Source organism: Thermobia domestica, chromosome 12, assembly GCF_964235325.1.
Source record: "Thermobia domestica chromosome 12, izTheDome1.hap1.1, whole genome shotgun sequence".
In the NCBI taxonomy this organism is placed as follows: domain Eukaryota; kingdom Metazoa; phylum Arthropoda; class Insecta; order Zygentoma; family Lepismatidae; genus Thermobia; species Thermobia domestica.
This window is the reverse complement of record NC_137465.1, coordinates 149,299,451-149,312,665: the sequence shown is the minus strand read 5'-3', so window position 1 is coordinate 149,312,665 and position 13,215 is coordinate 149,299,451. Positions and strand designations below refer to the sequence as shown.

The 13,215-nt window shown below is 36.8% G+C and overlaps 1 protein-coding gene across 2 annotated transcripts in view; it reads left to right on the top strand.

The window, feature by feature from the left end:
• Positions 1–13,215, top strand: part of LOC145666730 (uncharacterized) — a 334,294-nt gene that overhangs the window by 141,460 nt on the left and 179,619 nt on the right. For both annotated transcript variants that reach the window (XM_081734260.1, XM_081734261.1), the window contains one exon: positions 9,394–9,649. In XM_081734260.1, the coding sequence (XP_081590386.1) occupies positions 9,394–9,649 (256 nt within the window). The remainder of the gene's footprint in view (positions 1–9,393; positions 9,650–13,215) is intronic.

Sequence of the window (13,215 nt, the reverse complement as noted above, 5' to 3'; positions counted from 1 at the left end):
TCCAATATTGTCCCAAAATGTACATAACTTGCTATAAAGCAACATAAAGTTGTCTGTGAGTGAACACTGGCTTCTGCATATAGACGCCAATGTGCAAATATTTGTCCTTGTGATTTGCTAATTGTCAGAGCATAAGATAGCTTGACAGGAAGTTACATATATTTAAAATCAAAAAGGTATATTTACATATAGGTTGGGGAAAAAGTAGTGGCAACACTCTTTTCACGTCAGACGACTGTAACTCAGCATTACAAGAGTTCTGTGGCTGATAAAGAAATGTGAGGCGATTAAGTGTGGCAAGTACTAACGACTGAGTGTTATTCAGTTAATTGCAGCAGTACTGTAAAGTAGAGGACAAAACTAGTAGCGCCATAACAGTATGTCTTGGAAAGACGAACAACGTGCATGGATCGAGATGGAAGTGGAACGTAGGCGCAGCGCACAGCAATATTTTCAGGGATTTTATGACGACCTCGCCTTCGTGGGAAGTACTGCGAAGAGGGCCGCTTTTCCGCTTAGGCACGCTAGGCACGTGCCTAGGGCCCAAAAATTGGAGGGCAAAAAAAAAAAAAAAAAAAAAAAGAGGAGAAAAAATAAAATACTCTGTACAGAAATCGTCATTTCCGTTCCGGTTGAGCTACCTGGTTACAAAAGACTAGATCTCGGTGGCTAATGTATGAAGGTAACCAAGAAAGTTCTGTCACTTTTTGTGGAGGTTTGTGTTTAATTGGCCCTCACACCGTGAGTTGAATGTGGATGCAGATAAGGCGAAGATCAGTTGTTGGTGTGGGTATATCCAACATACCGCCTGGTTGTGGCAGTTCAATTACACCCTGAACTTGCGTATGGATAGAATGAACATGAAACCTCCACAGAGCGCCATAAGAGCGTGTGTGCTGTACGAGTTCAAACTGGAGTCAAACGCTGCTGCAGAGAGGCGGAAGATATGCCAGGCCTTTGGTGAGGGTTTCGTGCATGGACAGTACAGTGGTGGTTTAACAAGTTTAAGGACGGTGACGAAACACTCGAAGACGCACCACGTGCCGGAAGACCAACACATGTATAAAATGAAGATTTCAGGCAGCAATTGAAAAATGAAATGAAATTTTTGAGTTTTACGTCCCACGGTAATGCCGGTTAGGCTAAAAGAGACGGTGATGATGAGACATGAGTGAAATGGTGGAATGAAGAAAGTGGGAGGAAACGGGAAAACCCTGAGGAGACCCACGCACACGGTGTTTGTCCACCAGAAATTCACTTGGCTCGAGCTGGGATTGAACCAGGGACCTCCAAGCACCGTCCCTCTATTTCTGAACACTGAACCTGAGAACCTTGAACGCTCTATTTCTGAGGCACCGTGGCCCCTCAGGAAGCAATTGAGGCGAACTGTGGCCAGACATGTGAGGAACTGGGACTACAATTCAGTGTGAGTTTAGAAACTACTCGGCAGCACCTCCATCAACTTGGGAAGCACTACAAGTTGGGTCGATGGGTCCCACATGACTTCGGGAAGTCCGCAAAATGGGTGTTTTTTTTTTTTTTTTACATAAACGCGGTCCCTGGCAACACTGTTGTCATAAAATTACTGCAACAGGAGTGGTTTAGGTTAAATAATGATAAGTAATAAGAATTTGCACATAATTGATAACATGAATTTTTAATAAAAAAATTGCGATATCCAAATTTTTGAATGAAAATTCAAGTTAACAATTATGTGCAAATTATCATTGCTTATCATTAATTAACCTAAAACACTCCTGTTGCAGTAATTTTATGACAACAGTGTTGCCAGGGGCCGCGTTCATTTCAAAAAACACCTATTTTACGGACTTGCATTAAAATATACTTTTTATATGGCAATACTGTATCAACCTTGTCACATTTTCGCACCAATGGATAAATGTTGATGCATACTGTACATATACACAGGAATTCACCTGCAGGAAATCAGTTTTCTGCAACTGAATATCGATTTTCTTCATTTTGCACATTTTTTATTTTACACTGTCGCTAATTTATTTCGTTACTACACAAAAATGTTACAAGTTTCAGCATTGGTCATGATCTCAAAAATATCTTCATAGAACATGCATACATTTGTTTCAAGTCTCAGGTCTTTATCATTCTTAGATCAAAAGATATATGCAATCAAACTTTGGGTTTCGCAACTTTACGGACACACTGTAGTATTAATAAAAATAAATGTAATCTTGTATGTATACGCTACGTAAGCTGCTAAGCTGCTAATGTAAGCGCGTCTCTACTTGGAGATGAAACATCTTAATAGATCGTAAAGCTTCTTTCCATATCCACAGATATCAAGTGGGCGCGATGGCTCAGTAGTAGAGCGTTCACTTCTGGTGCTTGGGGTCCCGGGTTTAATGCCACCCCCGCCAAGTGAACTTTGTGGTGGACAAACACCATGTGTGTGGGTTTCCTCGGGGTCCTCCCGTTTCCTCCCACTTTCTTCATTTCACCATTTCATTAATTTCTCATCATCACCGTCTCCTTTAGCCTAGCCGGCATAACTGTGGGATGTAAAACTTTAAGATTTCATTTCATTTTCCACAGAGATCAACAACCCAAACTTCGTATTCACTCGGAATGGCAACTCTGTAGATGTCTACTGCAGATTCAATAATATTTGTTTGTTTGTTTTTCTGAAGACTAAGCTGGAGCTTTTCTTTAACAAAACTAATGAAATTGTTGCGTTATGGATGTATGTAGTCCAATGTTCTTTGTTGTAAACGTTGAGATCCCTCGCGGCTAAGTAGTTATTGTATGCGCCTTTGGTGTGGATGGCCCCTGGTTCGATTCCCGACTAGAGCTCATGTGGTTCGGATTCCACGTTAAACTGTAGGTCCACGTCTCATATAGCCTCGCTGCTGAAAGGAGCGCTAAACTAGAATCAAATTAAATTTTACGCGTTGTTGTTGTTTCAAATTTTTGATGGCAGCCATTACATATTTGTAACCATAGATATAAAACAATATTATCTGCAAATCCTAGATATTTTCTAGCTGAGGTCCCAGATTGAGATCTAGATTTGGTGTCCCTTGGAAGTTATACATGTGTCGTTTAATTCCAGAGAAAGCACAAACTGGTTGATCTTGTCAGAATTATCACTCAAGAAAGTTCTTAATCTGCTACGACTGAAAAATGTGGAATAAAATTTTCAAAAGCAGCTTTAAAACGAGAGAGAAGGAAAAAAAAGGCGATTGGGGACAGACTAAAGGAATAAAGAGTCCCAAACGGGAAGAAAAGATAATGGACAATTACATCTTATTCCAACTGGAAACAGCATTTCATACATCCAATACTTGGAGAACTCGCTCTTCCTCTAAGAGGAAAAAGTCACACCTAAAACCTTAGCCTTAGTTATAAAATATACAATTTATATTACAATTTAATGTAGATCTCGAGACTACACACAAAAAGTAAGCATATATATATCAACCAATCAACTTCTTCGGAGCGCCTACAAAGAACAAACTATTTATACATATTTATACAGTACGCGTATAGAACTTTCAAGGAAATCTGGTATTTAAGACATAATAAATACTTCACTTGAAGCGGTATCTTATTCCATTCATGTGAACAGGAAGGTAAATAATAATCTGAGGCGTACCCAGAAATCTTGTCAACTAAATCTTGGACAATTGACAAAAGTACGTATAAACCAAGGTAATCTTCCTGACAAAACAGGCGATTGATGTCTTTGCAACTTAGAACAGTATCACTACTACTAGCCTATAAGCCTAGAAACATTGTATGCATTTCATCATTGTATTTTAAATGTATTCAATTATTTTAAATGTATTTTCAAAATAAGTTTTCTACAGTTGTACAGTTGTTGTTTTCTCTGAATAAATTACAAATATTCAACTCAACATTTCGTGACAGAAAGGAGTAGTGACGTCTCATTAATAATATTCTTGAAATATGAACATTTCTAATGGCAGTATTTACCACTAGAACTAGTTGTTACAAATTTGTCAAGTATACATTATGTTATAGAATCATTGCAATCAATCATTGTCTTATAAAATATAAAAGTTAAAGTTCTAAATTTTCAGTGAAATGATGTAGTAGCTCTGAACGTAACAATCAAATGTTTTACTATTAATTTTAACTGGTTTCTCAAATAGTAGCGTAACCAGATCTATTTTTGGTGGAAATGTCCTATAAAAGAATTTCCCTTATGCCTATCAAAAATTAGTTTAAAAAGACGTAACTCGATAATGATATTTCTTGTTCTTGTGAGGGGGTCTCAAGTCCTACTGGCTACGCCACTGTTCTTCACGATCCATCTTTGGAATTTACTCTATGGTGTATAAATGATTTCTAAATAAAAGTTTCAAATCATGAATACCAATACTAATATCTTCATGGTACTTGAAACAAATAAAAGTAAATTTTAAAATATTTTATTTGTCCTTCAAAGCTTCATCAAGTTTCTGTCATTAAAGCAACATGAACATACTTCGGATGCAAATTCTTTACATTTATTTGAAACTTGGCCAGCGTATGAGTGTTTTAAAACTACTTTTATAAAATGTATAATTTAAACATTACATGGAAATGCAAAGAAGAAAACCACATCCCATAAATCAATTAATGCCAAGAGTCATTCAGTGGACGCTGCTGAAATGATTTTCCCGATGCAAACACAATTTCCTCGGTAAAATTACAGGGGATTACTGTAAATATTTTTAACAACATGTTCTTGTTAAATTACTAATTCGAGAAATATAATGGACGTTCAAATACCCAAGGATTGATCGGTTTTAATATATATACTTCCAAAGTATGTTATGCATAAGTGTCGGAAGTCTTAAGAACGGCTATGCTCGTCCATCCGTTCCCCTGATTGTCTATCGACAGATATCAGAGCATAAACCGTTAGAGATATCGAGAAACGATTTTTTGCAATTGATTCAGTGTGCCAAGAATAAGTTTCTTCTCCTTGGTTAACCCTCTATTGAGACCGAAAATGGTACAAATCAACCATTTCCGGTTTCAACGTTTTTCACCATAGAAAGGAAACGGTAACAGATATCGACAAGCAGTTTTCTTTGCAAATGATTCAGAAAACGTATTATGACTACTCACAACACTGTACCAAAGCCGGAAGTGGTTCAAATTTACTATTATTTCCAGTCTCAATACTAACTTCCATCGTGCAAAAAAAAAAAAAAAAAAAAAAAAAGTTATCGAGAAACGGTTTCTTTCAATCGATTCAGTATTCCAAGAGTATGCTTCATCTTCTCCGTTAATCTTCTATTCGCACCAGAAGTAGTTCAAATTAACTATTTCCGGTATCAACGTTTTTCGGCGTAGAAGAAAAAACTGTAACAGATATCGTAAAATGGTTTTCTGGAAACGATTCAGTGTCTCGAAAAAATATGTCATTGCCACCATCAATACACTACCAAAAACGGGAGTGTTGAAATTTACTAGTATTACCAGTTTCAATACTGATTTCCATAGAGAATAAAAAACGAGAAGCTGTTTTTTTTCGATGGATACAGCATCCCCAAAATAGATTCTACAGCATCCCAAGAATAGATTCTATCTCCTCCGTTAACCATCTATTCAAACCGGAAATGCTAGAAATCAAACATTTCCGGTTTGAACAGTGGTCGCCATAGAACAAAAATAGTAATAGAAACAGAGAAAAGAAGTCTTTGGAGTCGATTCATCGTTTCAAGAGAACATGTCAGCAGCAGCCATAAAATCCAGCAGAGCCGGAAGTGGTTAAAATTTATTACTACTTCCGGTTTTAATACTTATTTTCATAGAGCAAAAACAATAGGAGATAGCGGAGTAGTGGTTTTTAGTCATGGTTTCAGCACACGAGGAACAGGTTCCATTTTTGATCTTATTTTTGTACTCATGCAGTTATACATTGTAGGCCTACTACTTCAAGTTTGAAAGCCTACCGTAGTCTTATGCTGTGAAACAAAACTCACTTCTTAAATCCCATTTTGATGTAACGCACGATTGTACTTTTTCAAAACTGTAATTGCAAAATATTTACTTCCTTTTTGTCATTTTACTAAAAATCTTGTCGTATAGAATATATATGTGTTTCTAAATTTTTTCAAATATTTCATTTTAAGATCTCATGATTATGCCCTTTAGGCTAAGGGAGACGGTGATTAAGGCAAGTGAATGATGATGGAAGTATTAGTGGAATGAGAAAGTGGGAAGAAACTCGGGGAGTACCCCGAGAAGACTCACAGACACGATGTTGTCCACTACAAACTTATTTTTACGAGGATCGAACCAGGGACCCCCACACCTGAGGTAAGCGCTCTACCACTGAGCCACTGTGCCCACCCCCCTCAATCTTTTCAAGTCTGGAATTCAATGAAAGGGTCAAAGTTCACGAGACCAAGAAATACAGTATAAAGAACATTTCAATTTTACTCTAGAAAAAAATACGTAGAAATAATTCAAGTGCTCCGAAACACAATTATAAAAAAACAACCATCATTTATTAATTCAAAAGGCTAATCACAGTTTAGGGATAAAGGGAACCGGTATGCAGTGTCCGTACCTATGAAGATGCCTCACAAGAGGTTAAAATAAAAAGACCTTCCAAAATTACCAACAATTTTCAACGCTTACGAACTCACCCGATGGGGCAAAATTTTTATTAGTTCGGTTGATTTGGAGCGTCCCTTTCAAGACTGAAACTATATGGGACGTGGACCTACAGCTTAACGTGGAATCCGAACCACATCCGACCACAACCGAGAATCGAACTCTGGCCTTCCGCTCATAAGAGACGTGTATGCTAACCATGTAGCCACGAGGGAGCTCTTACGAGTGTTTCATTGTGACAAACTTGAATTTTTATTCTAGAACTAGCTCATTAGTTCGATTGGATTGTACTTGAGTTGAGCGTTCTTTCAGCATCAAGGCTATATGAAGTGTGGATCTATATTCCAACTTAGAGGAATTCGAACCACATGACCTTCCGCTGTGATTCAAACACGGCAAATCCTAACTATATACTGGCGAGGAAGTTTTTGTTAGCTTAGCCTGGTCGTCCAGTATAGTCTTCCTTGTGTAGTCTGAGATACAAAAAAAAAAAAAAAAAAAAAAAAAGCCGGAGCTAAGTGTGGAAAGTAGCAATGCCACGTGTACATTACGTGAAGGAGTTTGGTTTGAATACCAATATTGAAACCAGAAGTGGAAGTAGATTTCTACCAGCTCTGGTTTTAGAAGAGAGAATGAAATGAAGATGGAATATATTCTTGTGACGCTTATCAATTAAAACCGCTTCTCGTTATCTACTATCGTGTATACTCTATAGGTATCCATGATTAAACCGGAAATAGTTCACTTTGTCACTTCCGGTCTGAATAAAGAGTTAAGAGAGAAAGTGAGATCGATTTTAAAAAAACTCTTCTCACTTATCGTTTTGCTCTTTTCTGATCAATATTGAAACCGGAAGTTGTAGTGAATTTCTATCACTTCCGGTTTTAGAAGAGAGTTAAGGCTGGAGATCCAAATGTATTCTTGAGACTCTTAATTGATTACAGAAAACCGGTTCTCGCTGTCTATTACAGTTTTTGTTCTATAATGATTAACGCTAAAACTTGAAATGATTAATTTGTACCACCTTTGGTTTGAATATAGCATTTATCAACGAACTTGATTCATAAATTTTTGATTCTTTATATCCTGGTCAAAATTGATGCTGGTCCATCAAGTAGTTCTTGAGAACTTTATCTTTCGGACGGACTGAATAGCGGACACACGGATAAAGAGGACGAATGTATAAACGAGTTTTAGTAAACCAGACTTCTTAAAAATGGTCTAAACTTGAAAGAGAAGTTGCTTAAAGATTGATTTATTGGCTTCACTGTCGAAAACTTTCCACACCAGTATTTATTGATATTGAGGAGGCGATATTTTTTTTAATGTCCCGGGGGGCAAAAATGTTATGTAGTTGTACTGCACATCGTTGTTTGTATTATAAGATGTATAAAATGGGGAATGACCGAGAATGGGGAATGCCTGATACTAATGCCATAACAATAGGACCTAACATTAATAAACATGTTCTACTATTGTTTAATTACGACCCACTGAGTGTCTACTTTATGCATATTACTGCATATGAATTCAAGAACATGTATTTATGTGTTATCTTGGTTTTTTTTTTTTTTTTTTTTTTTTTAACGAAGGAAAGGATTAAATCTATGCAAGGGTGGCACAACATAATATGTACTGTACATTAGTACAGGGAAGCAATTTTCAACCTTATAAATCAAATTAATACATAATACTGTCACGTTTTGATCATTTCCTTACTTTTTGCTCCGGCGGATGGTTACACTGACTAACTATATGCTGGAAAAAGTTGATAATGGCTTAACCCATTACTGCCCCTTGGCAACTTAAGTTGCCACGGCAATTTTTCGTTATAGCGCAGAAATTCATGGATTGACGTTGCATGTTTTAACCATGAAGTTATTTTGGAGTCTGTTTCGTCATAGCAACGTTGCATTTTCTTTCTATGATATATTGACGTAAGGTTAGCATTGTTTCTGGCTACAATGTGTTTTGAGGAGAAAGTCTCAACTTGATTGATTTCAAAGACTCCAGAAGGAAAGATTGAAGGTATGTAAAGGAAGGATTAACTTGATTTTAATAGTTATGTTTTCGCAGTGTATTTTCTCCCTCAAAATTGTAACTTTCCAAAATGTTCCCTTTTTTTGAATATGTATGTGCCATTTGGCAACTTAAGTTGCCGACCTAAAAAACAAGAAAAAAATAAATATTTTTCAAAAATATTCTAATTTCTATTTTAGAGTACTATTAAGACCAAATAGGCGAAAAGAAACTTTTCAAAATACCACTGGGGAATTCTGGGCACTAATGGGTTAATTAAAATTCCCTGTTTAGCAGTACATTCAATATTTCGTTTTCAGCAATGAAGTGACAATATTTTAAATTTAACTCATAAGATTGAAATTTGCTTGCCTTTACAAATGTGCTTTTGTAACACTTATTCTGTGAAACATTTACTGCGAATATATTACACGGATTTAAGTTCACTCTTGGTGGATTTAACATCCATTTATTATGATGGGTACTTTTTCGAAGTTTCTTACACTTTTATGGTCTATAATTTTCAATCCATATTTATTATAAATTTCTTTTTTCGTTTAGTGTAAAGAATCATCTCCGAAAGGCGAAGTCTGGTAAAGTTGTTTTCTTAATGTATGTTGTTTACTTAAGTATCTAACAATTATTAAATTTAAATTATTATTTTTCTTTATCTTAATTGAGGAGTTTTCTAACTTTCTTCATGTTGTGCTTCTGTACTGTTTGAAGCATGCTAAGAAATAATTATAGACAATCTTGTTACAGGGATTCGTCCAATAACAATCATGGCCAGCCTATGAATTCATATAACATACTGCAATCGAACAACTTCCCTGAAGATTGTCTTCGTGTGAATGCTGCTGCAGGTGCACAGGAAGACGATGACGTGAGTTCATGGGGAACTGAATGGGATGACGATAGAGATTACATCAACGACGATCTTGATGTCGAACTCACTAATGACATCGCATCAGAGAATTCTTTTGGATCCAGCGACCCTCCGCAACATGATGACATTGAGGTAAACCGCAATTCTTTTTACTTTCTTTTTGCTCTAAAATCACATGCGGTCTAATTCAATGCATTGCTAACGTATCGTCTTGAATAGATGTATTATTAACTGCACTACAGATCCCTTGTGAACACGTAACTTACAGAAATAACATGAAGTGTAGGGAAACAAAAGCCTTTGCTTTTACAATATGTCTAAAGTCGTTGTACAAAATCTGTTAGCTTAGTGAAAAATTTAGAAGTATCTGACTTTATAATCACCTCACAACTACCTGGTTCATGAGAGTGTTCACAAGCCTAGCAGCATATTTGATTGACTCTATGCTGACTAGTGGTCGGCATGATTGGGAATTGATATTTGCAATAATGATGTTGAACAATACGTTGGCCCAACGTATAAAACAAGTGTTGGCCAACCAACAATTTGCCATCATTTATCCAACAGTTTTTAAGTCATTAAAACACTATTGTGCAATTATTGATACATAAAGAAGAAGAAGAAGAAGGAGACATTCAAAGTTGCCTAGACAATGATTTTAAACTTTTGACAAATTCTCGCACTTACAGAATAGCTTGCACTTTTGACAAATTTTCGCCACTGTAAACAAATTTTCAAATTAGCGGATCATATTCTTCTTCGCCCAAACTAAAAAAATAAGATTTAATGACTGGCCATTTTTCCAATATACGAATCAGAGCAGGATAAAGAGAAAGCAACGTGGTTGGTATATACATGACGCAAAATAATTTCCCATTGTAACTCGAACTAAGAGAATTCCTTTAACTTAGCAACATTTTTTGCTCAAATTGAAGACTTTGGGGCAAAAACAGGTTAACTCCAAAAAATGAAAATGGAAAGGAGGTAGCTTCACAACGGTTTCCACTCATCCGATTTTCTTCAAACTTGGCACATATATAGTAAACTGAAAATAGATCGACACATATTTTTTTGTTTCTTTTGGAAAAGAGGTTAAGGGAGGGCATATGCCCCCTTTTCAAAAATGGGCCCTCTTGATTAAAAGGGCCAATTTAAAGAAACGATACTCTGCCGATGCAAAGATGACTTCAAAGTAGGAAATAGGGGTTTTGTGGGTTTTGCGAGAAAAGGGTTGCAGGGGCTATGGACCTTTTCGAAATGACAAAGGACTCCCTCACAATCCTTATGGAAATTGGATTTCGGTGGAATTGCTTAAAACCATGTTATGTTGTAGATATGGTGTTCCTGAGAAAAAATCTCGATGAGCACAGCCACAAATCACTGACCGTTTGGCCACTACAGGGCCACTTTTTTGAAAACAGCCGAAGATAATGATGTTCGTGATTGCTATAAAAATGACTAAAACTGGTATATGTTGTAGATATTGTTATGATAAGAAAAAGTCTTAATGGGGATAACCATCAATCACTGATCGCTTGGCCACTACAGGGCCAATGTTTTTAAGACAGCCGAAGATAACGACATTCTGGATTCCGGTAAAAATGACTAAAACTGTTATATGTTGTAGATATTGTGATCCTGAGAAAAAGCCTTAATGGGTATAACCACCTATCACTGACCGTTTGGCCACTAGGAGGCAACTTTTATGAAAGTAACAGAAGATAGTGATATTCTGGATTTCGGTGAAAATGACTGAAACCGTGATATGTTGTAGATATTGTCATCCTGAGAAAAAGACTCAATGGACATAACCAAAAATCACTAATCGTTTGGTCACTACTGGGCTACTTTCTGGAAAACAGCCGAGTATAACGATGTTCTGGATTTCGGTAAGATTGAGTAAAACTAAGATATGTTGAACATCTCATCATGAGGAAAAGTCTTAATAGATACAACCATTGAATTATGATTGCTTTGTCACTACAGGTCCCGGTTTTTTAAAACAGCCGGGTATAACGATATTTTTGATTTCGGTGTAAATGAATGAAATTGTGATATGTTGTGGATGTCGTGACCCTGAGAAAAATTGTCTACCGCTTTCCAAGGTTGTCCTTTGTCCTGCAAGATGAACTTCTGAATGCTGTCTGTGCTTAAATTATGTTGGCCGCTACTCTTCCCATCCCTTTTTCCGGTTGTGGGATAGGACTTTTCAGATTTTCATACAATTTTACCAAAATACGGAGTATCCTTACCTTCTGCTGTTTTAAAAAATGTGGCCCCGTAGTTGCCAAATGGTCACTGATTGGTGGTTGTGTCCATTGAGATTTTTTCTCAGGATCACATCATCTACAACATATCACAGTTTCAAGCAATTTCATCGAAGTCCAGAAAAACGTTACCTCTTGTTCGGTTTAAAAGAGTGGTCAAACGCTCAGTGATGGATGGTTGTGACTCTTCAGACTTTTTCTCATTATCAGAATATCTACAGCATATAACAGTTTTCAGCAATTCCACTGAAATCCAGAATAACGTTACCTTCTGCTGTTTTCAAAACTGTGGCCCTGTAGTGACCAAACGGTCAGTGATTGGTGGTTGTGCCTGTTGAAACTTTTTCTCAGGATCAGAACATCTATAACATATCACAGTTTCAGTCATTTTCATCGAAATCTAGAATATCACTATCTTCGGCTGCTTTCAAAAAAGTGGCCCTGTAGTGCCCAAACAATCAGTGATTGGTGGTTATCCCCATTAAGACTTTTTCTCATCATAACAATATATACAACATATCACGGGTTTAGTCATTTTTACCGAATCCAGAATATCGTTATCTTCGCCAGTTTTCAAAAAAGTGGCCCTGTAGTGGCCAAACGGTCAGTGATTTGTGGTTGTGCTCATTGAGACTTTTTCTCAGGAACACCATATCTACAACATAACATGGTTTTAAGCAATTCCACCGAAATCCAATTTCCATAAGGATTGTGCGGGATCCTTTGTCATTTCGAAGGGACCCATAGCGTCTGCAACCCTTTTCTCGCCACAAAACCCGTATTTCCTACTTTGAAGTCATCTTTGCATCGGCAGTTTCGTTTCGTTCGGAGGTCCTTGTTTGAACGGGGGGCCTTTGCCCCCCTTAACCTGTTTTCCGAAATAAACAAAAAAAAATACGTGTCGATTTATTTTCGGTCTAGTATGTACGTGCTAAGTTTGGAGAAAATCGGATGATGATAAACCCTTGTGAAGCTACCTCCTTTACATTTTCATTTTTTGGACTTAACCTGTTTTTGCTTCAAAGTCTTCAATTGAGAATTCATTATATATTTTCATAAGAAGTGTTTCAACGTCCAGGCATCAAGAGGTTTACCAGCTTGTTCAGCTACTGCTACATTGGCAGTTCCAATTTGCAGCGATCAAGTTAGGATCGTCTTTCTTTAAGTTTTGGTAAACCCATCGGAGTTTCCCATAATTAACAGCTGCATTGTCTGCCGCGTATGCAGTTACATTTCTGATATCCAAATTTTTGCTTTTTAAAATAGTTCTTAGGTGATCTGTAATTGAATCGGAAGTTTCATTGCTGTCTTCGTAAACATCTAGAACTCGGGTGCAAATTCCATGCTTGGAATAAAATTGTATACAATGAGGGAAAAGCTTTTGATTCTTTCAGGTAGATGCATCACTTGAAATTGAAAAATAGGAGTTGC